This window comes from Dermacentor andersoni, chromosome 6, assembly GCF_023375885.2.
Source record: "Dermacentor andersoni chromosome 6, qqDerAnde1_hic_scaffold, whole genome shotgun sequence".
Lineage (NCBI taxonomy): Eukaryota > Metazoa > Arthropoda > Arachnida > Ixodida > Ixodidae > Dermacentor > Dermacentor andersoni.
Genome location: NC_092819.1, coordinates 79,605,340 through 79,631,793, shown reverse-complemented (window position 1 = coordinate 79,631,793; position 26,454 = coordinate 79,605,340). Strand labels below are relative to the sequence as shown.

Here is a 26,454-nt window from a genome sequence, read left to right as displayed (position 1 = left end):
AGTGCCTGAGCCATCGGCAGCAGCCATCTTTTATTCCTTTCGGAACGGGGCAGCATGCGGCTATTCAGAACAAAAATCAATTTTGTCCGGCATATTAATAAATCTTTAACGCGTACATGTCACTTTGACGCTGTGAGTTTTTGCGGTTTTGTGACGTCGTGTGACAGGCCGGTCAAGTGGATGCAGCCAAAATATTTTGACCAATAGCCGAGGGCTAATGGCGAACAGACGTCGAATTAGAAATGCCCATATTTCTTTTGCTCGGTCAAATCATGCATAATCAGTGTGTTTGCGTCATATCAGATTGGGAGCTATCGCTGTTTTCGTGACGTCGTGTGACAGATAGGTGAAGTAGGGGGTGGTCCAAAAACGTTTTTGACCAATCGGGGAGGGCTGATTGCAGAATTGGAATAGAAAACGTTTGGAATAGGTTTACATTAGAGCGCCCCAGGCTCTTTTAACTTATCTGCCCTGCCACGTGTCATCCGCTTGCGGAACGACCGGCCAGATTTCCTGGTAGCCGAAGCACAAAAAGTAAGATGCCGCGACGGCATAAACGCGCATTTCTTACTTTATTTAATTTCTTGTCTGCTTTGCTTCTCGTCTGTATTTTTTATTGATTTTTTCACTCTGAGTATTCTCGACTTTGTGTAAACTCGATTCTCCATTGTATCATTATTAACAAAGAGTCATTATTTGTATAATTGTATGCTCCTTATACCATGTAAGCTCGCCTTACCCTATGTCCACTCTTCGGGTCTGTAAGGTCTTTTTAATAAATTAATAAATTAATGAAATCGGAAAGCGCTAGGGATCGTTCTCCCGCCAGAAATGTAGTTAATATACGTTTTTATTTTTAGGAACTGGCTGTTTCTTGAGCGCTTCCACTACGCTCAATATAACAAACGAAGAGGAATAATAATAATAATATTTGGGGTTTACGTGCCAAAACCACTTTCTGATTATGAGGCACGCCGTAGTGGGGGACTCCGGAAATTTTGACCACCTGGGGTTCTTTAACGTGCACCTAAATCTAAATACACGGGTGTTTTCGCATTTCGCCCCCATCGAAATGCGGCCGCCGTGGCCGGGATTCGATCCCGCGACCTCGTGCTCAGCAGCCTAACACCATAGCCACTGAGCAACCACGGCGGGTACAAACGAAGAGGAAACAAAATGCTATACTCTCGAGAGTTCTTTTTTCTTTAATGTTGTTTGACTCATAAACGCCATCCCCAACAATCCCTCAAATGGCCGACGCTTATAGCACTCCACTTTCCTGCGAACACACGGCCACGATGGCGAAGTGGCTCAATATGGTGCACCGCGGCAGCACCGAAGAAGAGCAGGGTCGTGACCCCCGCGGCTCCACCGCAGCCACGTAAAATCCCTCGGACGCCCCTAAACATACCGCGCGAGAGCGCGAGCGTCCCAAAGGACTGTAATCGTTGGCCTTCGGAGTCGAACGCACCGCGAAACTCGGTTGCAAGATAGTGCACGGCCTTTGCAGCGGCGGAGAAGTTCTCACCGCCACAGACCGACCGCCACGAAAACACTGCCTTATCTGCAAACAACCAGAAACGATAGATCACGTTTTTCTTCGTTGTTGGGGAGGGGTATATTTTTGGGACGTACTACAAAGAACGTTAAAGAAACAATTTCCCCTCAACCCCCATGGACTACGGTATCTACCCATTACTAACGAGGATGGTTTTCCGTTTGATTTAATAATTTTAATTGCCCTCCACAGTATTTGGCGCTCTCGAATGGCAGGGTACTACTGCGATCCCGACGCACGACCTACGCGAATTTATTTCCGTGAAACTGTGCATCGGTTTGTTGAGATCTTGAAGGCCGGTGGCGATACTCCCGAGTGGCTGTCAAGAGTGGAATCATTGATGGCTCTAAATGAATTTTAATGTGACGAAGCCAGCCCCCTACCAGGCTGATTATGTCAATACGACGTGGTCATTGTATCTTGTATATATTGTTTTGTGTACTGATATTGCTGTTCTTTCTTTGTCAAAGTCAGGCAATAAAGAAAATAAAAAGCGGCTGAAAGATCCGGAGGAGAGACGTGCTTCAACGGGTGTCGCGTGCTGCTAGTGTCCCAAGTTACACACCGTTCGATAAAGTTGGACAGAACCTGTTTCCTTTCAGCTACAGTGCCTTTCGCGGTTACCAACTCGGCAAAGGATTACGTACATCATGTACTCAGTATTTTGGGGTGATTTTCGATCGAGAATTAGGTTCCCCGCTATGCCGAATGGCGGACTTCCAATGATGAAATTGGCTTTGCAGTATCCTGTCCATGCTTAGGGCTGCCAGTCTCAATATACAACAGGTACCACGAAAGAAAGCAGCTGCTATGCGCAGCAATTGCGGTGAAAAGCAGGCGCTTCCGGCCGGCGTGAACAGAAATTTCGTCCCGTAGATCGCGCGAATGTCGCTGCGCCAGCAGCGTTTCATCCTCGCGGGGACCTTGCCACGCGATCGAGAATCCGCAAATGGTGCAACGGATGCACTAGCACAGCTGTGCCATTTTGAGCGTTTCCAGAGACATAACGGCCGCCTGTCCCGCTCTAGATATCGTCCAAAGGATCGTTGCACTGCTTTTTAACAAGCTGTTTGTGAGGTTTGCTTAGCGGGGAAAAAAAGAAAGAAATATAGATCTCGACGTTCCATAGTTTATACTATAACCGCCATGATAACAATTTTTGTTTCCGCTGCAGCACAGGGGTATACAGCTGCCAAACATCGAGAGGGGACATTTTCATAGAGCACTAGACGCACTTAAACTGCTAATTATATTTGTATGTTTGCTTTTTTTGCAAAGGTCGATAGTGTGCTCTACCAGCGGATACGTCGTCTCTAGTATTTTTGTCATCCACCAAAAGGCACCGCGCAGAGAGAGCCTCGGCAAGGCCTATCCATCTGGAATAATCAACGAGCCAGTGTGGCAGTAAAGATGGTTGTTTTACTGAGCCATCCTGGTGGTAGTGGACCGCACCTTCTCCTAACCAAAACAAAATAAAGAATAATCTGCCGAATGCCACATTGAACGAAACTGGCGCAATATATCCGGCTCGAAGAATCACATTCGCGAATATCCCGTCACATTCGCGCTAAGCTGGCTAGATGACTAAGCTGGCCGAAGCGGTTGCGGCGAAAGAAGTGCTCATCCTTAACTGAAATAAAATACGGCAGAACCCATCTCACCGATGACTATTAACGGTAGTGCGTACAGCATTGAATTTATACAGTGACCCAGTGTGTTCACGGTGCCGAAACGAGTTGTATATGACGCGCGTATTGCAGCGCTACTCCCCTTTAGCGCTTCTGTGATGATGATGATGATGATGATTTATTGGCATCCCCTTTGAAACGGGCCGCTGACAAATAGTAACCTAACCTGCTTTAAATAATCAGGTACGCCACACATGTTTTGCATTGTACCATTTTTGTACACGTATCCACAATGTTTCTTTTTTCCTCAAAACTACTCTATCTACCTTGGTATCGCTACCTGTGCCTGTAACGGATCTGGTCGTATCAATTTCCTCCCTGCTTTTGATCGCCCCATTACCCTAAACGTCTCTCGCTTATCTCGACAGCTGACCGGTTGATCCTCCCGTTCACTTTAAATCCAAGCGCTTCTGAAAGGTGTACGCTGCCTCCGGGTCTCACTGGCGAATCCCTTCGCATTCCATAAGGATGTGCTCAGTGTTCTTGGGAGTGTTGCTTCAGTATACACCTGCCTCAACCTGTTCCGAATAGTTCTCCTGTGTGTGTTTTTTTTTATTCTTAGGCAACCAGCTCGAGTCTCAAATAGCAAGGCACTGCCCTTTGTGTCATCCTACAGATTTTCCCTTCATATTTATTTTTCTTCCCATTCTTCTAATTCTCCGTGGTCTTATTTGTTTTCATTCTTTGCATCCAGTTCGCTGTCTTTTTTTCTCTCACTTTCCTTCTGATGATTTATGGTTGTCTGTTTACGCTTTCTTTTAACCTGTACTTGGTTCCCAACTTTCTTGACCTCTTCCTACATTCTGCGTCTACGCTTTTCAAGTGCAGGTACTTGTGCACTTTAGCCACCAATTTATTTTCATCCATGTTCCTGAGTCTTTCTTCAAAACTAATTTTCCTCTGCGCTTCCCCGACTTCAAAAGGAGCCTAACCCATGTGATCCTGCGCTTCCTCATTTGTGGTATTACCGTTGGCCCCCTAAGCCAACCGGCCTACCAATATTTTGTTAACTTCCAACCCCCGACAAGATATCCAATTTTAAGCATAGAATGGCATTTCCGAACGTTAGCGCTGGTGCATTACTTCTTTCCAGATTCTACACACCACCTCGTAATTGTTCTAGCCCCAAAGTGCTCTATGTTTGATTCTTGTTGCATTCCGCTTCACCTTTAATTTCAGCTTATCTTGGTGGGTGCTTCGGTGACTCTTTCCTTCGTTTGTGTACACGATGACGTACTTGTACTGCTTGACAATGGGTATGACTTGCTGTTGAATTGAAACTACGTGATTGCTCGCCTCTCCATTAAAGATCATAATTCCCGATTTCTCTGTGTTAAACTTAAGGCCTAGATTTGTCGCCGAGTTTCCACAGATACTCGCAAGTGTCCGTAAATATCTTGCATTGTCAGCTAGTAGCACTATGGCGTCCGCATACATCAGTCCGGGGGCCTTCTGTAGCACAATTTGTTCATTAGGCATATAAGATAAACCAAACCCCAATTCGCTGTTTTCCAGACGTCTCTCTATGCCTTTAACACAAAGCGTGGACGGCAATGGAGACAGAGGACATCCTTGCTTCAGTCCTTGGTTAATTTCCACCATTTCATTACATTTTACAATAAAAATGAAATAATGAAACGAAAAGTTAATGGAAATTAACTTTTTATAAAATTAAAATTTTATTTATTAAGCACAAGTAATTTCCCCTATGTTGTCCTTGGTGTCAGTGTTTGTTGGCTTCTTATGATATGACTAATAAAAATCGGGCCCCTTGGTTAACCCCCTTTCTTCTCGTTTATTACATAACGAGAGTCTCGAATCCGGCTACATTGATGCCTTCCAACCAACCATTATATATAGCTTTCATTGATTATGAGAAAGCGTTTGATTCAGTCGAAACCTCAGCAGTCATGGAGGCATTGCGGAATCAGGGTGTAGACGAGCCGTACGTAAAAATACTGAAAGATATCTATAGCGGCTCCACAGCCACTGTAGTCCTCCATAAAGAAAGCGACAAAATCCCTATAAAGAAAGGCGTCAGGCAGGGAGATACGATCTCTCCAATGCTATTCACAGCATGTTTACAGGAGGTATTCAGAGACCTGGATTGGGAAGAATTGGGGATAAGAGTAAATGGAGAATACCTTAGTAACTTGCGCTTCGCTGATGATATTGCCTTGCTTAGTAACTCAGGGGACCAACTGCAATGCATGCTAACTGACCTGGAGAGGCAGAGCAGAAGGGTGGGACTAAAAATTAATCTGCAGAAAACTCAAGTAATGTTTAACAGTCTCGGAAGGGAACAGCAGTTTACGATAGGTAGCGAGGCACTGGAAGTGGTAAGGGAATACATCTACTTAGGACAGGTAGTGACTGCTGATCCGGATCATGAGAGTGAAATAATCAGAAGAATAAGAATGGGCTGGGGTGCGTTTGGCAGGCATTCTGAGATCATGAACAGCAGGTTGCCATTATCCCTCAAGAGAAAAGTTTATAACAGCTGTGTCTTACCAGTACTCACGTACGGGGCAGAAACCTGGAGGCTTACGAAAAGGGTTCTACTTAAATTGAGGACGACGCAACGAGCTATGGAAAGAAGAATGATAGGTGTCACATTAAGGGATAAGAAAAGAGCAGATTGGGTGAGGGAACAAACGCGGGTTAATGACATCTTAGTTGAAATCAAGAAAAAGAAATGGGCATGGGCAGGACATATAATGAGGAGGGAAGATAACCGATGGTCATTAAGGGTTACGGACTGGATTCCGAGGGAAGGGAAGCGTAGTAGGGGGCGACAGAAAGTTAGGTGGGCAGATGAGATTAGGAAGTTTGGAGGGTCAACATGGCCACAATTAGTACATGACCGGGGCAGTTGGAGAAGTATGGGAGAGGCCTTTGCCCTGCAGTGGGCGTAACCAGGCTGATGATGATGATGATCATGATGATGATGCCTTCAGGTAGCATATGTGGGTTTATTGACCAGTTGCCTTCACCCAAAAAGATCACGTTCTCGTGACGCCTGCGGCAAAAAGGACGTTCCACGTCCGCCGCCAAGGTCTGTGAGTGGTGGCGCTGGCTAACACTCCCAAGGTTCTACTAGGACACATAAATGCCCAAGAAAGTGGATGGTGAAACAGCGCCGCGGTAGCTCAATAGGTAGAGCATCGCACGCGAAATGCGAAGGTTGTGGGTTCAGTTCCCACCTGCGGCAAGTTGTTTTTTCATCCATTTTAATTTCCTATAACTTATCGTTTCATTATTTCATTTAGTAAGCACAAGTAATTTCCCCTATGTTGTCCTTGGTGTCAATGTTTGTTGGCTTCTTATGATATGACTAATAAAAATCGGGACCCTTGGTTAACCCCCTTTCTTCTCGTTTATATATATATATATATATATATATATATATATATATGCTATCAATAAAGGTCTATTCTGAACTATTGAACCTCTATGGACTAAGTTAGTACACACATATGCTCTCAGCGTCTGCCTCGTCTTAGCCCATTCTGTAGTTCCGCCAGTACATAATTTTTATTTTTCAACCACTTCGACAGTTCTAATTTTATGGCTTGCAATGTCATTCGACATGTAACCGGCGTTACTGTAACTCGCCTGTACGAGCACGTCTCGTCCTTATCACCTTTACCTTTGTAAATAAGGTCCACTTTGCTTTCATGCCCTCCAACAGGAATTTTTTTTCGTTCTGATCACTTGCTCTATGGTATTAGTTAGCAGTGCCTTGCTCTTTGGACCGAGCTTCTTGATAAAATGTATTGGGATCTCTTCGGGTCCTGCGGCCGTGTTATTGGGAACATTTTCTTGTGCTTTTTTCCCGCAAATGTATTATATATGACAAATTTTGATCTCTGAGGCTTCTCTGTTGCCGCTGGTTCTGTTTGAGTCTGAGCTGCGCTTTCTTTCGTACCGAAGTTATCCCTAATAACATATCTGATGTACCGCAGCGCATCGTCCCCTTCACCCATTCTGTTACATCCAGAGTGGTCTTACGTGGTTCCAGAATCTTTTGTGGTGCGCCTTTGGCTCTTTCGTGAATGTTATGCACCCGACGTTCACTTGTGCATTTAGTTTTCTCTTGCAACAGCTCACTCGCCATCCTTTTCTTTTCTCGATATTTGTTCCATCTAACGAGCACTCCTACTTCGTGTGATCTCGACTTTCTGGCAATTTGATGTTCCCTTGACGCCTGCTTACGTACTTCTGTGGCTTGCTTTATTTCCTAGTTCCACCACTTACGTGGTTTCCGCTTTCCAATCCATTTTTTTTTTTTGCCGTATCTGGCTTATGTCCTGCTGCATAACGTCTACCAGTTCCTTGTATACCCAGAGTGTCGTAGCGAACGCCTCCATTGTCCTCTCTATGTTTCTTGTGATCTCTGATATTTGCCTTTCATTCGTTTTTGGAAATACTGCTGCTATTGTTTGTTGTTCTGCATTATATTTCTCCTAAATGTTATGGTTAAAAGTTTATTATCGCTACCTAGGCTATCTTTTCCATGTTTCTCTATGATCATTTGGTCTAGTCGTTCGTAGACCGTTTCTGAGACTAAAGTGCAGATGCTATATGACAGCCTGTTTCCGCATTACCACGTTGCCTATCAATGGCATTTATTCTCCCTGTTAACTACTCGTACTATAAGGTTCTGCTCATCGCACAGATCTGCCACTTGATAACCGTTGTAATCAATATATCCATCTAAACTCTCTACGTTCGCATTCATATCTCCTACTAAAACCACCTGGTCCGATTTTTTTAACTCATTAAATCACTTGTAATTAATCAATCAATTCCTTATTTTTACCTGTGCGATCACTACCTGTCTATATGTAAGCACTTTCAAGCCACGTCTTCCTGCCTTCCCATGTGCCGCTATTCCATAAGTGCTCCTTACATGTCTGTTTTACCCTCTGCCACTTGATACCTCGCCTAATTATCGTGCCTTTCCTTGATCCTGTCATTTTGCTGCACTGCTCCCATAGAAAAATGTCAATAACAGGCGTCTGCTCGAAACCTCGTAGATGCATTTCGGTCAATGAGTATACGCTAATAACTTCGTCATTCAGCTGTGTTTCAATTTCCAGCCATTTTTCCTGCTTGTGACCACCTTGCATGTTTACGTAACAAATGTTACCCTCTCTACTCTTCTCCTTTGCGCGTCTTAACTCTGCGTGGTCTAATTCTGTTCCATGCTGGTGTGTCGCTACATTCAATACCTACAATCTTCCGTCCTGCTTGCCCGGGCCCGCCTGAAAAAAGCTACCGCCGGTGAGGCGAATCGACATACAGCCGGTGTTGCTACGCTATCGCTAAAATATATCCCGTCACGCTCAAAAGCGCCTTCGCGGCCGGCTCGATGCACCTTTCGGTTGATGTCAATGACTAAAATTCATTGCCTTAGCAAGCGTCCAAATTTCGCTGTTTACTGCTGGCACTCCCCTTTAAATTACTTTCCCTGCCTTTCAACCTCTGACACCGCGCACACTGCGATTTGCACTTCCTTTTAAACATTCCGCAGGTCAGTAACCCCGTTGGCTATTTGCTTCACGATACATGTACTCCGTCCTTGCAGTATGTCAATCACTCCGCCCGTTATCACCACTAGGAGCCTTCTTCTCCATTGTGTCCCACATGTGTTCCTTGGCTTTCGCTACACTTCTATATTCGGCTTTCCCGTAAGCATACTAATCTGGATTCGCTTGTGTGCACCGACACTCTCTATTATCACCGGTTTGACTTTGCACATGTTTGAATCCCCAACGAATACAACTCGACGCCTTTCCTCTACCTCGCCGCCGAAAGCTGCACCTCAGGCCACGATGCCCTCCACTCCTGTCTTAATGTCAACCTTCGCTTTGTTCTCTTCCTCCGTGGCCGGTACATCAGTGGCAGCCCCTTGGTAACCATCCTTGACGTGTCCGGCACTGTTTTCGAACGTGGTGGTTACGGCTTCCTTTCTGTTGTCGCTTCAGAGCCAGGCCCGTTCGCGGTACTCGCATCGAAGCATTCACCATTTCTTTGCGGAATGGTGACCCTCAGCTTCATTTCTACGTTGGCTAGCTTATCTTCTACCACATTCCTCGGCGGCTGCTCGTTCCTGAGTTCTTTTTCCAGCTTCCCAACCCGCTTAGCTAGCTTATCTTTCTACTGCTCTAGACGGCCTAGTCGCGACCCTCGTACACACACACTCATCCACAGAAAAAAACTGCCCTGTTTCCATCGCGTCCAGGCTCAAACCGCTTTCTTTCCAACGTGTAACAACGCTCCCTCTCAGAACACCGCACCCCTGGGTTAATCCTGGTACCGGTCATTATCTTGTACTAACAAGGCGTCGTACAAAAGTAATCCTACTTGCCGGAAAAAAATGTATTAGTTGCCTGCTTATATCTAGCCCAAGAAGCCAAAAGCATAAAAACTTCTATATATATATATATATATATATATATATATATATATAGATTGCTCATTTATCCTAACGCTTCCAGTAACCACGTGAGAGAAAAATCAAATGAAAAGACATCGTTTTGGCGCGCTGCTCCAGATGCGCTGAGAAGGCACTTCCAGTTGTCCCGCGTGCTCCCTTCGGCGTCACTCGAGAGAGCAGCGCCATCGCAAAAACTGCGCGTGGCCTGCGAAATGTATGGCGCGGCGATGCGTGCGAACGCTGGGAAGTGCGTCACGCGGCAGCCGGGCTTCTCTCTCACGCTTCTTTCTGGACACGCTGCGCCATCTAGTGGCGTTACCTAGAAGTCCGCGCGTGGCCTCCGAGACTACCCGGTGCGCCGGAGCGTGCGAACGCTCAGAATTGTTCTCTCGATTGCCTTACACCCAGTGGTACGTACTCAATGACCCAAGTTGGGGAGAGGTTCGTTGAACAGCGGCACATACTCAGTGCATTCGTGACGCAGCTCGCTAAAGCATTGGCATGAAAAAACGTTCACTGAAGTGCAACACATACCCAGTGCATTTGTGGCACATATTATTAAAGCGTCGGGTTTCTGTCCTTAAAGAACCCGCGCGACGTGGGTATGATTCCACAAGCATAGAAGAAATTTAAAGAATGTTATACCTAGTTACTCTATGGCGTCAAAGTTGTTCATTGAAGAGTGGTACCGACCGAGTGGCGCATACCCAGTGCTCCAAGCCTGCGTCAAAGAGTCACTTCAAACATTGGTGGATACCGAATCCCGCATCTACAGTGACCTATGTCGGCGTGAAAGAAGTTTTTTGAAAAGCGTCACATATGTACAGATTTCCACATGCTCAGTGGCCCACGGTGGTGTGACGATCGGTCTCGCATCCTGTTCCCTCAGCACAGCACCCTAATGCGCTACCCGTTCGACCATGAACTACTCAGTGACTGAGGTAGGCGGGAAAAAAGTTAGATACGTAGATATAGACGTATACACATAACACCCGTAATGTGCGTGAAGTACGATAAGAATGCTAGTGCATTAAAATTCTGGCAGAACCACCCTTGGGTTGATATCGTCGTAAGCGACAGCTTGCTTTCTTATGCCACTCGGAACTGGACATGCTTCGCTTCATCACTACGCATTCTCAGCAGTTTCTAGTAACCCCCTTAGCCAGTAGTAAGGGCGGACGCCTTTGTAAATGTTGACCCGCGCCACATTGTCTGCTCGGCGTCTATTTGGCACTTGCTCACCACCGTCTTCACGTACCATACTAGAGTGAAGTACTAAATTTGTGATACAGTCAACAATCAGGCCTTTGGAGCGTTCCGGGTCGACAACTATTCACTAGTTCTAATGCTTTGGCGCCATCTGCGAACAGTAAATTAAACCGCATTTACCGCTTCGCGTCGTTTGTGTACTCTTAGTAGTAACAAAACAAACAGCCGATCTCAAAAATAACGACAAAACATGCCTAATAATTTGCCCTCAGCGTGAAATGACACTAAGCGATGACAGATTTTACCATTTATTTGTTGCTGCGCAGTTTAGGCTGGCTATTACGGTTATCTGTGGTAACCGCCTCAGTTTTTCGCAGTATAGGACGCGCATGCGCAAAGGGCCTAACAAGTTACGTATCGCTGCAGCGTATTACATGCCAAGCAAAAATAAAACGCTCTAGTCCCTGTAGTGTTCAGAAAGTTACGTCCGGAAGGATATTCTGCTGTGCAAAGGTATTGCCTCTGTGCATCTTGTACATTTGGCAGTGGTGCATGTTAGTCGCGCGATGGAGTATAGTGGCCCGAGTTGATTCTCTTCCCATAAACGGCCAGGAGCATACAAAATGTAGAATGGGGGAAAAACCCAAAGAAAGTGATCGCCTCAAAACATAGAAGACCACCAAATCGGGACCTTATAGATCCAAGTCACTACAGGCTTTAATGCGATAGGCTTCTTTCTGAACTTTACACCCTTTGCTGTCTGTATTTATATAGCTTCGGTCACCCAGTGACCCAATTTGTCTAGTAGGCTTGGCCATTAGGTCTGTGCTTGTTGCATTCCCGCCTAGCAAATAGCATGCTCCAGTGTATGTGCACGAATTCGGCACTGCGCGTGTGGTACTGGCATGTGCCCATCATTGGCCAGTTCCCCAGAAATGACGTTCTAAGTTTAGGCAAGGGCTATGCAATCCTACGTATATTAAAATCGATAACGCCCGATCCGCAATAAACATCCCCGCATCAAGTGCAGCCTCTTGATAGAGAGCTATTGCGACGAAGTTGCAGCCAGGATACTAAGGACACCATGGAGTTTAAACTGGCGCACCCGTGGAAAAAATCATATAGGCAAAGTACATATCGCTTAACAAAGCACATTTTATTGTGCTCCGCACTATAGCTAAAGCGTTGTCCTCCGGAGCGCATGGTCTCGGGTTCGAATGCATGCAGCGACTGCTTCGCAATGTTGCAGCAGATTAAATGAGCCAGCAGATTAAATGAACCCAGGTAATTGAAATTCGGAACAGTCAACCACGGTGTCTCTCATAGCCCAACGTGCTACTGTGGGATACCAAACCCATCAATACGGATAGCTGCAACAGAAGATATAGAGCCCGATTAGCAAGATATAGGGACGTTTTACTCCGGCGGCGGTTGTGGATGGCGTGGCTGAGCGCGACCAAGAGGACCCTATCTTGAAAGTGACCTGGGATTAGTACATAGCCTAGCCGTGGGCAGGGTTGATGGCTTTGTACGCGCTGTGTTCTTGCCGCTTAGTTCGCGTTGAAGTGAGAGGCCGCGCGAAGGTCAATTCACTGCTGCTCCCACTCTTCCTCACGCCAGGGTTTTGACAGCGAGTGTGCGCGGTCACCGAGTGCGATGTGTTTGTGTGTTTGTGTTTGCCCGTGCCCGTGCGACACCATGCTTAGTAAGTTAGTAAGCGAAGGTTTTCAAATTTATACGGCAGATAAATCTACTACACTTACTTCGCATAGGTGTCTAACAATTTGCTATAACAACGGCTGCTTCGTATTTCGGGCGAAACTGCGACTTTTTTATATGTAATTTAAACTCCACGTGCAAATTTAGCTCGGCTGACAACGATGCTGACGACGATGTGGGTTCAAGTGTGCCGACTAAAAGTGAACTATATACCGCACATATAAAGTATTGTTGGTCGTCATATGCGACTACAGGGGTAGTTTGAACTCCTGAGGAGTTTATTGACCCTGGTACGTAGTGAGGCGTAAAGGGCGTCTTAGTTTTGGGGACCGGTATTGTTCACTAGCTTCATGTGATGTTTCTTTTTTCAAATGGGGTAAACTAATTAAAAAGAAGTATAAGTACGTGGGGCCTGATGTCCAAAGTACTTGTATTAGCTAGGCGCAATGACAGCGACAGGACAAGCGCTTGCCTTGTGATATTTACTTAGGTCCTGTCTCTTGCTACACATTAGAATACATTCCCGATGAATTCAATGTCTATCACGGCGAAAACCACCTAATTTAGCAACTAATCTTGTTATCGGCGGACAGGTGGCATTTGTTGTGGTTTTGCACGTGTTCCTGGTTCCGTGCCTTTAAGCACTCTTGTTAAAACCCTGGGCATGTCTGCCTACAACCGTTTGCTCTCTCCGTGCTTCGTTTCAGAAATGAACTGGCCTGACCTAATCATTCCGGCTTTACTTAGCCTCGTACTGTACTTTCTCTGGTATTCCCAACTCGGCAAGAAGCGCATTCCACCTGGTTCCCGGCTACCCCCTTCTCCGCCGGCCAAACCGCTGATCGGTCACGTCGAGTACCTGCGGCCACACTTCTGCGCTACTACGGCAATCGAATGGGCTCGAATCTACGGTTCTACCTACAGGTGAACAGAGAACTCACTATGACCCACCGCGGTAGCTCACTGGCTATGGCGTTGGCTGCAGAGCACAAGATCGCCGGTTTAATCCCGGCCACGGCAGCCGCATTCCAATAGAGGCAGAACGCGAAAATGCTCGTGTACCGTAATCCACAGCTCCCCCCTATGGCATGCCTAAAAAAATTAGGTCGTGGTAGGGCACGCCTAGCCCCAGAATTTATAACTTACTAGAACTTACAAGATCATAGGGAAAAGTAAAGGAGGAGGCAGGTTAAGTAAAAGAGAACTTTTTGTTGTATCGCCGTAGACATGAAGTGGTGAATCGGTCTTGTACACCAGGAACTACATAATTATTCATTATTCAATAAAATTATATTCGCTAATCGACTTCTAAATTACCTGCCGAAGATCACGATACGCACCTCTAATGGCCGATTCAAGTTGGTCATCGAAGAGGCCATTAAATAATCCCAAGTTGGTTCACACGTCTTGTGTACTGCCCTAACATGGGGCCTTTGAGGTAACAAAGAAATTGAAAATTAAATCGGGGGTTTTACGCGGCAAGACCACGATCTGATTATGAGGCACGCAGTAATGGGGATGGATGGATGGATGGATGCAAAACTTTAATAAAGGTCCTGAGGTACGCGACTCAGCGCGCTGCGGGCCGCTCCCACGTTGGGACAGTCAGGCCATGCCCGACCGCCGCATCGTGGGCCCTCTGGACAGCCCATAGCTGCGCCCCGGCATCGGGGCTCTTGATAGCGGAGAGCCACTTGTCTTCATTGATTCGTTCTGTGCCTCGTAACGAGGGGCAACGCCAGAGCATGTGGTCTAGGCTAGCGATGTCATTGCAGTGCCTGCAAGAACTAGCGACATAGGTGTCGGGATAAATCTTGTGGAATAAAGCCGGGCTGGGATACGAGCCTGTTTGCAATAATCTGAGGGTCAATGCCTGCGCTCTATTTAACGTCTTGTGTGGAAGGGGAAAGTCTCTCCTGCCGAGATAGATGCAGTAATGGGGAGACTCCGGATAAATTTTGACCACCTGGGGATCTTTAACGCGCCCCTAAATCTAAGTACACGCGTGTTCTTGCATTTCGCCCCCATGTAAATGCGGCCGCCCTGGCCGAGATTCAATCCCGCGACCTTGTGCTTAGCAGCCCAACACCATAGCCACTAAGCAACCACGGCGGTTAAGAAAAAAACGACGTGAGGGAGCGTGGTTCAAATGCAAATTTGCTGCCAGGAAGTGCTCAAACAAGTCTGATTTCTTGTAACATTGAGAATACAAACGTCTTTGGGGCGTCTGAATCCAAAGGGTGCCAAAAGATACATTGGTACTCCACAAATTCACCCTGTAGTGCGCAACGGTAATCATCAAGAAAATGATGAGTGGAACACCGATGCACTTCACAGCAATCTTGCACAAAAGCATCGCAAATCAAGCGCTCTTTTCGTGATGCCTGTTAGATGTACACACAGCCAATGACTTCCATTTCACATTTGCAGCAAGTTTCTCAAGTAAACAATTATAAAATTAGCTAACTTCAATCAGATTAGCTAATAATTACTGATTTTTTAATCGAACTGAATACGAATATTCCAGAAAAATGACCTCCAAAGCTCGAATCGAATATTTAATACTTTCACGTTCTAAACAAAGTAACGTTTAAAGGTGCCATGGAGTGTGCAATAAAAAGGCTTAGACAGATTATTTCATACAGGTATAATACCGTTAAAACTGGCTTTCAGTTCAACTAAGAAGCTTCAAAACAATAAACAAAGGTAGGTTGCCGCATCTGGTGCACCATGACAACGACATTACTAAGATAAAGAAGTAGCACGCAACTAGATGCGCGTTCAAGAGTGTATAGTGCTTGTTGAAAGGAGCTATGCGCAATACTACAGCACCACGCATCGTTTTAGAAGACTCCGCACATGGTGACACTGGCCAAACGATAAACTGACTTGCCTAAATCGATACGGTGGGTCCGTAGGCTGCCTGAGGCGATACATGCATATTTAACTAGAGCAAACTATTGTGCATAAGTGGACTTAAGGTTTGATCGAGAAGTGGTGCGTATACGCAGCAAATCATGGCTCTCCTAAAGTATTTCTCCCTGTAGACTGCAAGAACTGTTGCTTCTCGTTTATAGTGCTCGAACGAAACGAATATTCGAAAACTTCTAATAACGAATTATCGAATGTAATACGAATCGAAAAGCGACGACTATTCGATTCGTATTCAAAATTTCGTACATTCGCAAACCTATTGCGACTATCGAAAAGTAGTTTTAGTATTCGCCGACGCAAATCACAATCTGCCGTAGAAAATCACCTTTTTTTTCTACTACATTGTTGCTTTACGAAATACTTAATGCCTTCGTGGAAGCATTTAGTACTTTGAGAAAACTCTCCTGGCGAAAGCGTATTGACGCTTTCAATTCTGAGGAAGCCCGTGTTTGAGCCTGCCTTCATCATTCGGCGAGCGAATTATTTAGGGCCAGAAACTGCACATATATGACTACTCGAACGGGTACGACGCTTTAATGCCATGTTTTATGCCCTATGTTGCACCAGTTCGCTTTGGCCATGGCAGGGTCATGCACCAAGAAAAGCTAGCATATTTCCTTTTGTCTATAACGTTCTTGTGCGGTTCGAACTGCGACTAGGCCATAGCTCTCAGCTATCTGATAGAGCCAGATATCAGCCGCACCAACTTATGAAGCAGGCAAGCGAATGATTAACTTCTCTAGAGCTGGTATTTTTCCCTGCTCCTCATTTTCTATGCTCAGTTCTTTAAAGTTTGTTGCACTTTTTAGCTCATAAAATTATGTGGGACATGTAATATCGCAATAATGTCGTGTATGTTGTTGATGAATATTTTCAGTCATATTGGGGCTTTCAAATTATAGTAAAGATCAGACACTACGGGAAGCATTGCCTTTTAAGATGGCTTAGACAGAGAGAGATGTTTTCTCTCCGCCCCTTCTATGCAGAGAAGTGCGAAGATTAGCTTAAGAGGTGTGCCTGTAACCAGCTGTTCCACGTTCGGGATGGCGTTAGGGGCGAACTTGAGAAACATGTAAAGTGACTTCAGCAGATTCTTCATGGCCTACATCATGTTTGCCTACATCGTTTCCAGATCCGCAACATTAACATGAACAAATTTCGGACGAGAGTGTCTACTGTGACAAAAAAAAAAGTACAAAGCTCCACTTACTGTACCATGTTCAGGAAGGCAATTCAGCATGCAATAACGCTGTGATCACAATGATGTGGTGATTTTCGTATTGACACTGCCAAGCAATATCTACTCACAGAAACGATTAGTATTATTCTGCGACGTACTACCTGATCATTAGCAAGGTGCTTTTGAATATAATTCCCGAAATTAGTCAAAGGCGCAGTAGCAGGTATATTATTAGCTGGTTTAGGCTTGCCAGTGGACGATGCCTGAACACAGAAGCAATAACGCTGTCGCCTTCCCCATCTTTCAGGATCAGAACGGGATTGACCGAGATGGTCATCGTGAACGACTTTGATGCCATAGAGAAACTGTTTTCTAAGGATGAGCTCCTGTATCGCTCGAAAAACTGGCGCCTTTACGGACTTTCTGTCGGATGTAAGTAAACGCAAATTACTTCTACACAAAATTTATTTTCACTTGCACAGCTTCAGTTCTTCGGAAATCCGCAAGGGGGGAGGGGTGGGGAGTTTTCAGAAGCGGACAATTGTAATGCACCCGAAAGTAGCTCACAGCTACCAAGAAAATCTCGGGTTTCTCAGAAATTCGTTTGGGTTGGCATTCACGTGACTGCACAATAACAGAGCTCCGAGGCCCAGATGACATCAAAGATAGGCAACGTGACGTCATTCAACATACCTGGCGGTGGTGTGGGGGGGGGGGGGGGGTAACATAGTGAATATGGGCCTCCTGTAGATCGATGCAACAACTGGGAAGTTCAAAATGAAGTAAGAAATACGAAACGTAAAAAAAAAAAGAAAACTGCGCCGACAAAATAATTGCTTTGCCTTTGTAAACTTGGGTGACGAAACAAACGACCGGTACTTTTCTGGGGTCACGAGCACAACGCTGCCACAGCGCGGATAAATCGGGTCTATATGATAAAAACGCTTGAAATCGCTGACGTCACAGTCATGGACCGGCGTTGAAGCTTGCGCGAAAAATTCAAGTGGATCTCACCGGTGGTAATCAGCCTGTTGTTCGTCATATGAGTGAAACAAGAACTACAAAAGAATATTCTAACAATCTAACCGGATTGAACGTTTATTTTTACTGCCCCTTTAACGCATGGAATCGCGGGACACCATGCACGTTAATAGTGGCGATATTTTACAGGCGGCCAAGCAATAATTATTGAACCGTATTTCGTTTCACTTCTTCTGTGCATGTGATCTTTGTAATCGCATATTATTGGCAGTGTTGTCTCTGTTTTGCAGAATCATTTTAATGCGTTAGCGTACATGATTTCACGTGTGTGTACTTTCCCTCCATATTTCTTTTCTTTCTATTTTCTTTTAAGGAGGACGAGGGTAGCTTCTTCTATATTTGCTGTTTTGTCGTGACTAATAATGAAGGGTCTCGTCACACTTGCTGACTTCGCAACGCATTGTATAGATACAATCTGAAGATACAATTCGTTACACGCAGATTATATACATCACCTGTAGCTAACGGATTCTGTTATGAACGAACAATAAACTCAAAGTGTAACTAACGAGGAATCTTTCTTGCTTTCGATTGACGCGGGACATTTGCGATTCAGTGCCTTCTCCAACAATGTCATGTGCATGCAGGCTAGAGTTAAATTGCCCTGTTTCTGAGCAGCTGTTCTTATTTCGCGTTCGCCACTAGCCAGCTTCCTGCGTGATATAACACTGTAAGGAATTGTTATTGAGAATATATATATATATATATATATATATATATATATATATATATATATATATATATATATATATATATGAGAAAGAGCAGGGCAATTTTAACAACACATTTGTGAGTTGTCTTCCGTTTTCTTTCCCCCTTTTTTTCTGCTGTTTCACCAAAGCAATCTGCAGATTTCATTTGTTCTTTTACGCAAAGGATGTTTTCAACAAAGTTATTTCCCTTATGGGAGCGTACACCGTTACGACACTCTCACTACAATTTTCTCATTGACGCTTTTCATCTAGGTATAATAATTGAGAAGTGGATTGATTAATTAATACCAACTATGTAATTAGGCGGAATGCAAGAAATTATCTGAGTATATCGAAGCAATGGCAAGCAACATTACCTTGGTTCTATCAGGCTACGTGGCAAATGTATATTTTTAAATCTCGATGCGTTATAGTTGGGACATCCTGTATATATATTGAACAAAGAGAAATGTAGGGGCCCGATTTTTTTTTTTTTTTTTTTTGTTAATGACAATCGTATGAAACAAACGGCTAGAGAACGAAACCAAAGAAAGCATAAGATGATTTCTTTCTTCTTCTTTTTTTGCAATTGGAATGTAAACATGATAAAGCAAGGAAAATTGAAGTTGAGAAGAAAGAAACTAACCACAGGCGGGATCCGAATCCACCTCCTCTCGGTATATTTTGCATAGTTTTGCTTCGTTGTGCAAGCGTTTTCTGTGGACCAGCTTCTCGCGGTATGCACAAGGCTCCCGCCACTGGTATCCCACACAGATCCGATGTCGCTGGAGGGAGACGAGTGGGTCGCAAACCGCAGGTTCTGCATCCAGGCGCTCAGAGATATCGGCTTCGCGAAGCCCACCATACAGAACGACATTCTGGTAAGTACGCGCCCTTGCTCACGCTGATTTCGAATCAGTAAAATGATTATGGTTAACTTCCCACTGGAAAATTGTCATAAAGTGCGCAGCATTCTTTGTAATTACTTGCGAAGCCTTTGATGTATCCTTGAAACCAAGACTGCCGTATTTTTTCTGAAATAAACAACTGCAAAGAACACCACGCACACTGTGACGATCTCCCCAGTAGACTCATCTTTACTACCAATATTGTTTTGTAAATGAAAGAAATGTTGCTGTAGTGCTTGTTTGTCTCGCACAATTTGCCCGCCGAAACGCTCGCCTTCGTTCGAACGCGTCCTCTCGAGAAGCTTCTCCCTGTTCTCGTGGCTTGCGTTATTCGCGCGTTGCTCATCTACGCAAGCTCTCCCCTGCGTTCTAACTGCGCCTCGCTTAAGGCCAAATGAAAACGCGCCTAGATGCGGTACCATAGTTTTACAGCGTAGCTCTTAGGCGGCCCGTTCCTGCGGGTAGCGTCGGCGTCGTACCTCGTAACCGAGCGAACGAGCACAGCCAAGGATGGAAGCGAACGCGGAGCGTAGCGGGAGGTGAAAGACGGCCACTGCGAAAGGAGCGCGAGGAGGAAAGCGGAGAAGGAACGTACAGCGGATCAATGAGGCGAACAGCGGAGGATGAGGATATATGGCGAGAGCGTGAGAAGAAGAGCGTAGGGCCGCGCAAGACGGACTCTGCGACGGGGATGGCTACGACATTGGCTGTGCGCGTCCTCGTATTCTCGGGGCTGAACCAATCCGCTCACGGCATTAGTGCACGTGACACTTCGCATATACGAGTGTTTTACAAACCGAGTGGAATCCTTGCCCATGGATCCCGCAACGAAGAACGGAGAATGGCACCGACGTCATAGTTGATGGAAATAGGGCTCACGTGGACGCAAAATTTCAAATGTGTCGACTAATTACGTCTTTCGTGGTTCATAATTATTGCGCCACTCGAAGGCGTAATACAAACGTTACGCAGATGAAACACGCGTGTTTCCCCCTTTGTACCGGGAGAACGATATGTGATACTAAGTTGAACACTGAGGAGATTTTGAGCAACGTCGTGGTGTATGTGCCGGCACGGTTTTTAAGTGTGTCATATATTTATAGGCAATTAAAGGTAGGAATACAGCTGTTAACTGAAGAAAATAAATAATAGAACAATAATTACACCTGGGTAGCGTTACTCGCAAAACGTTAGCTATGTTTGTGAAACTGAATGCTGCAAGGTGTAGACATCTATTTATCCAAGAAAATGCGCGCCACAAATTGCGAGGATAACTCATTAAAGCTCCAAATAAAGATTGCGAAGCTACCATGCAATACAGTTAAACTTATGGTAATAGCATAATTTGCAAAAGGATATAACGTTGGGTGAGTTGGTACTGTAACCAATTCTTGGATTGTAGCGCGAAGTTACACACACACACACACAGACTTGTTCCAACACAGACAACACAGACTTGTTCCAACACAGCCATGTTTCAACAGGAACATGTATGTTGATACCACTCGCCCAGGGCAAAGAAACCACTGCTTGAATTTTCTTCTTGCCATTCCAAACTTGTCAAACAGGGGATAGAGTACTCAGCTCTTAGGTCTGCCATTGCTAAGTCATGTCCACACTGTACACAACAAAGTTTTTCTCAACAGATAGATAGGCTCGAGAAGGTTGGTTATCCTTTCATTTGTGATCACTAACCTGTGAAAAGCTTTCGAAATGGGTAAAACGTGCTGCTAAGAAACAAGAAAAACAGAAAATGAAAAAAGGTTTGCTGTGGTGCCCTATGTAAATAGGTTGTCACACGGTTTACGGAACGTGGCCAGTAGATATGAAGTCAATGCAGTTTTCTCGGCCCCCCGCAAATTGTCTATGATGTGCCCTATGATAAATAAGAAACTTTAACAAGGGCACAAAAGAAGAAAGAAATGATTGCGGCATTATGCATGTGCCCCCTTTAGTGCCTTGTAACCCTGGTATAGTTTACCAGATTCTACTCAAGTGCGGGAAAACCTACACTAGACAGAGCGGCAGGTGCCTCAACGTCAGACTAAAAGAACACAATCACCTAACAACTCTAATGCTTCACATCCAGCGCAGCACTGTTTCAATAGTGGCTGTAAACTTTTGTTTGAAGACACAAGAGTCCTTTCAAGACACAAATGCCAAACCACACGGGAAATAATTTAGACATTTCCCATTAAAAGATTAGGAGAGACTTGTATTAGCCACGCATCAATATCTCTGTTAGAAAGCGAATTTCAATATCTTCTCTGCAAGTGTGTTAATCTCAGATAGTGCCGTTTATTGTTTGGTGTTTTTGGCTTCCCTACCTCTTGATATGTTTAACTGATAGTCTTTAGACTTTGTCATCTTCGTATGCTGCGGTATTTTCAATCACTTATATAAATGTTAATAATTTCAATAAATATTTAGTTGAGAGTTAGCACTCGTCCTGTCTTCTAGCGCGCGTGCGTGCGTGCGTGCGTGCGTGTGTGTGCGTGTGCGTGTGCGTGTGCGTGTGCGTGTGTGTGTGCGTGTGTGTGTGTGTGTGTGTGCGCGCGCGTGTGTGTGTGTGTGTGTGCGTGTGCGTGTGCGTGTGCGTGTGTGTGTGTGTGTGTGTGTGTTGATTGATTTGTGAAGGCATTGTTTGTCTCATACAGGGTACTTTGCGATACTAGCGCTATTTCGCGGTTGACGTCAAGGCGAGGAGAATACCGCTCGCTTGGCTGCTGCGTGCGCTCGTCCACACGCGCATGCGCGTAGTATTGAGGGTGCCACCGTAGATCCTGAAAAATGTTTCGGCATTTTTCTGTTGGCATGCCTAAACTTCAGTTTGCTGTTCGAAACCGCGTCACTCCTGACAATTTGCAAGCTTGGACATTGGAAGTTATGCATAGCAGAAGGAGTCTGCTGCTCTTCCAATGCGGAGGCGTACCTTGTCTGTCCATAAATGTTGTCGTGAAAGAATGCTTGAAAATCAAGCGTGTAAAAGTTTGTGTGATGTGTCGCTCCAAACATAAGCATTCCCGTATTACTTACTTATGGCAGACACTGCATCTTATATAGAACAGCCATTTTGTTATTTAGTGTCAACATTACAAAGTCCTATGTAAAACGGATAGTGCATGCGAACTTTTAATCACTTCATGTTGCTTTGATGACTTGTTTTAGTCAAACGGAGGCATCGAAATAATGCGCAAGAAGGGGGCTGTGCACACATTTTGTATGAAGGAATTTGCCAACTTTCATGGCTCTCCCTAACAGGTAATCATAAAAATCATTATTCATGGCAATTAACACAGCTTCGCGTCCTATATGATATAGACTCCACAGATTCCCTAAAAGTAATCGCCTGAAAGAAACGGTTTGCATTTAAGATCATAAGCCATACCCATAAAGGGATGGCATGTTTCATAGTTGCCTGCAGCAGCCTTCATTCGATGATATGGCACGCCTCTGCCACTACGGAGCCAAGTGCTGTCCTTGTGCTAGCGAAATCCGTTCGTAAACTACAACGCTGCAACTTCGAATTGAAACCCCGAAACGGCCTTTTACACACGCTAATCGGACCGCCTAGAATTCACTCGGAGCGCAATTGCGCAGCTTATGCTGCCTTGGCCAGCAAACTAAGTTAGCTTGCGCAAGGAAGGCGTCTCGAACCTCCGTGGTTTGAATGCAAAGTTAGAGCTATTCGCTTCGTCAGCAAAGTACATCCAATCAAAGCTTGCAGCGCCGTGCCTCGCTTTTCTTTATCATTTATTTATTCATGCATTTACCCTTCGCTAGCGAATTTGCTGTCGCGGTCGTGACGTAACACAGACATTCACGGCTGTGCGGCCTCGTTCAAGAATACTGCGCATGCAAAGGGCTTCACCTCAAGACCACGTTCACAGCCTGTCAAACTTGGAGAGTGGCATTATCGCATCGACATGACTGAAACAACGCTCAGTCGCCCCTTTCTGGTAGTGCAGCGTGTGCAGTGCACGTCAATGTTGTGATTGATATGGCTCTTCTGACGCATCGCTCTGTTCTTCATCGGTAGTTTGAAGGGGCAGTCGAATTGTAACAAACTGCTTGCATAGTGTACACGTTGCGTGCAACGAAGGCGTTCGTTATATGCGGGCTCCGCCGTAGCTTATTAGCGCCCCGTTTCACTGTGCTCGTGTCTTTGCTCATTCCTCAGCGACGTCAAAGCGATTTGATTTTAACGTATCTTTATTATTGCAACGTTGAACAAAGCAAGCTAGCAGCAAGTATTATTGGAAACAATTCGCCGTGTTTGCTCTCTCTGTTCGACTAGGACGAGTGTCATCGCCTCATTGAGCGCATATCGGAATCGGACGGGCGTCCGATCGCCATCGAAGAGCTGATGCTGCCCAGCGTTTCCAACAACGCCGTCGCGCCCGTCTTTGGAGAGAGTTACCCCTTCGACCACCCGAAGCGCAAGTGGCTAGACGAGACGCTGCGGAACCTCGCTGTGGCCCTCAACACGACCCGCCGAATGACGCCCTTGGGCTTCCTCAAGGGCCCATTCCTGAACACGCTCGCGTTCCCCGGAAGACAGAACATCGAGAAGCACTTTCGCGCTTTGGGAGACTTTACAAGGTGCGTATGTCGGTTGGAAACCATCTTTAAACGCTGCCGCAACTGCCCAGAAACATAGGCAACAATGGTCTATCCTATTAGACTGTCCGGCCCATCGACATGAAAACGAAACTCAAGCGTACAAAATTTTGCCTTGTACCACGTTAGGGTCCTGTGCGTTATTCCTCTGTGCAGCGTCAGCCTTTAAACTTATTGTTTTCATATCTACGGAACGTTCACTTGTTTCACAAGCTCTGGGAAATGCTTCAAGCACATCACAATAACTGAGTTATACTGCCTCTTTGTTCCCTCCTTCTTTTCTGTCCCTTTTTCTTCTCTCCCACCCTCTCTCTCTTTCTCTCTCTCTTGAATTTTCAATCCCTCATCCCTTTTCTCACGCAGAGTAACATGTAGAGTATGCCGGCACACACGCATGTAGAAATCTCTGTGTTTTAATAAAATGATTTACATTTACCTCACTCGAATGCATCAACACGTTGCTTGCTCTCCAACACATTACTAGTATTGTAAGAAATATATTGGTGGTAGTAGTAGTAGTAGTAGTAGTAGTAGTAGTAGTAGTAGTAGTAGTAGTAGTAGTAGTAGTAGTAGTAGTAGTAGTAGTAAAGAATGGCGTCCGTGGAAGCCCTCAGCCCAGAACCTCGATGGTGCAGTTTTTCAGGACCGTGCGGGGTGAATCAATGGGGTAGAGCGTTGAAGAGGTAAGGCAGAATAATGTGGAGGAACAGGCGAGAGGAAGCACTGTCATAGGATGAGCTAAAAGTTAGATTAGACCCCACAATGACGCGTCTCAGAGAGCCAGATAGTTCTACACTGTAGGGTGTAAAGGATACGTGTACAGAGTTCTTTCCGACATCTAGGTAGCCTACCGTAACGTTTCACATGCATGATGATTAGCTCACTATTTCCCTGCAAGAAAAGCAGAGCACACGACGGCCCTCTCAGAGAGATAGACACGGCATCTGTGCGTCACGTTTTCGATTGTAGTCGTTGTTGTTGTAAAGCTGGAAACCATTTTCATGTACATCCTTTCTTGGTGTTACTAGATCCTTGGATTGCACGAGACTGAATAACTATGAAGATTGACGCGATTTCTGGTGAATAGATGTGCCGTGTGTTCTAAAACGCACAAGCCAGTGCAGCTCTTACAAAAGCGCATGTGTCATCTTCTAATCACTCTAATTTTGCAGCTAGCAACCTTTCTGGTACTATGTAAGCTCACATGCAGCCGCAGACCTCTCAATTCAATAGACAAGCTGCAGAGCGTGACGTCACAAAGATGTGATCGTAGCACCGCCGCATCCGTGCAGGCAAGAAAAAGAAGAAGATTGCTGTAATTTATTTGCGTGAACTTTCTCTGAAGCAAAGCTTAATATGCGTGGCCATGTTTTCGATAGTTTTTTGGCAAATATTACTCTTCCAATCGACGTGCAATGAAGAAGCCCACCCCTGTCAGCGTATATACTACTAATCTAATCATTTTGCCTATGATGCCTGTTTGTTTACAAGCGCTGCAGTTTGTCTATTCAGGCACGTCAATGCTGGACGCCTTCGCTTCGACACAGGGTCTTAACTGCACTTTGCTCGTTACCAAACTATGCCTATCTCTCTCCCTCGCATCCTCCCTCCGTTTCCTGCATCCTTTCTTTCTTTTTTTTCTGTTATCTCTTTTTTAACAGATCAACACGATAGCTCACGCTTAGCAGGTGCCGTCAAAGGCAAAAAGTTACCCATGCAGGCCTGCCTTGTGGCACCCATGTACTTATTTCTGGAATAAAAAAGAAACATTAACTGTTCCGCTCTTATTTCCTTAGAAATGAGATCAATGCTCGGAAACATTCCATTAATAAATCACCGTCCAAGACGCTCATCGACGCATACCTGACGAAGATGGAAGAACGGAAGAGTGATCCGGAATCTAAGTTCAGTGGTAAGTGGCGAGGATCATTTGAGTGTAGCCTTGTCCGAGCTATCGAGTTAATGTGCGGTGTCGTACATTAGTGTGTCGACGTTTGTGTATGTCGTACAGAAAACTGGTCACCGACTGCAGTTTTCGTTTTTAGTTCGGCGACACCATTCTCGTGACTAGGCATTATGACAGGAACACTCTCCTAATACACTCACCTATATTGTGTGCTTTTATTGTGTGTGTTTGTATCTTAGAATACGAATTCTTTTCTTATCAACATTTCGGAATGCAAGGGCATTTGCGAACAGTCCTAAATGAAGTCACTGCGTCGAGAAATACGAAGGCATTTCAATCAGCTACACTCGTTAAAATACCCTGAAGCAATTACTAACGTAAGTTAGTATCTGTAAAACATACACGTAGCTGGGGCCCGTATTCACAAAAATCTGTTACGCAACTTTTTCTCGTAAGAATGTTTCGCTGCCAATCCTGATGTATTATAAGCGAAGGCGATCAGCCAATATGGATCACTTAGGAACGAAAAGCTTTGTGGGGAATTCTGTGCTATAGGT

General features: G+C 45.2%; 1 protein-coding gene across 1 annotated transcript in view; it reads left to right on the top strand.

The window, feature by feature from the left end:
- Nucleotides 1-19,975: 19,975 nt before the first annotated feature.
- LOC126522447 (cytochrome P450 2A9-like) overlaps nt 19,976-26,454 on the top strand; it is a 13,396-nt gene continuing 6,917 nt past the window's right edge. Inside the window, exons 1-3 of the mRNA XM_072288942.1 lie at nt 19,976-20,080; nt 23,669-23,973; nt 25,788-25,903. Of these exons, the coding sequence (XP_072145043.1) occupies nt 19,976-20,080; nt 23,669-23,973; nt 25,788-25,903 (526 nt within the window). The remainder of the gene's footprint in view (nt 20,081-23,668; nt 23,974-25,787; nt 25,904-26,454) is intronic.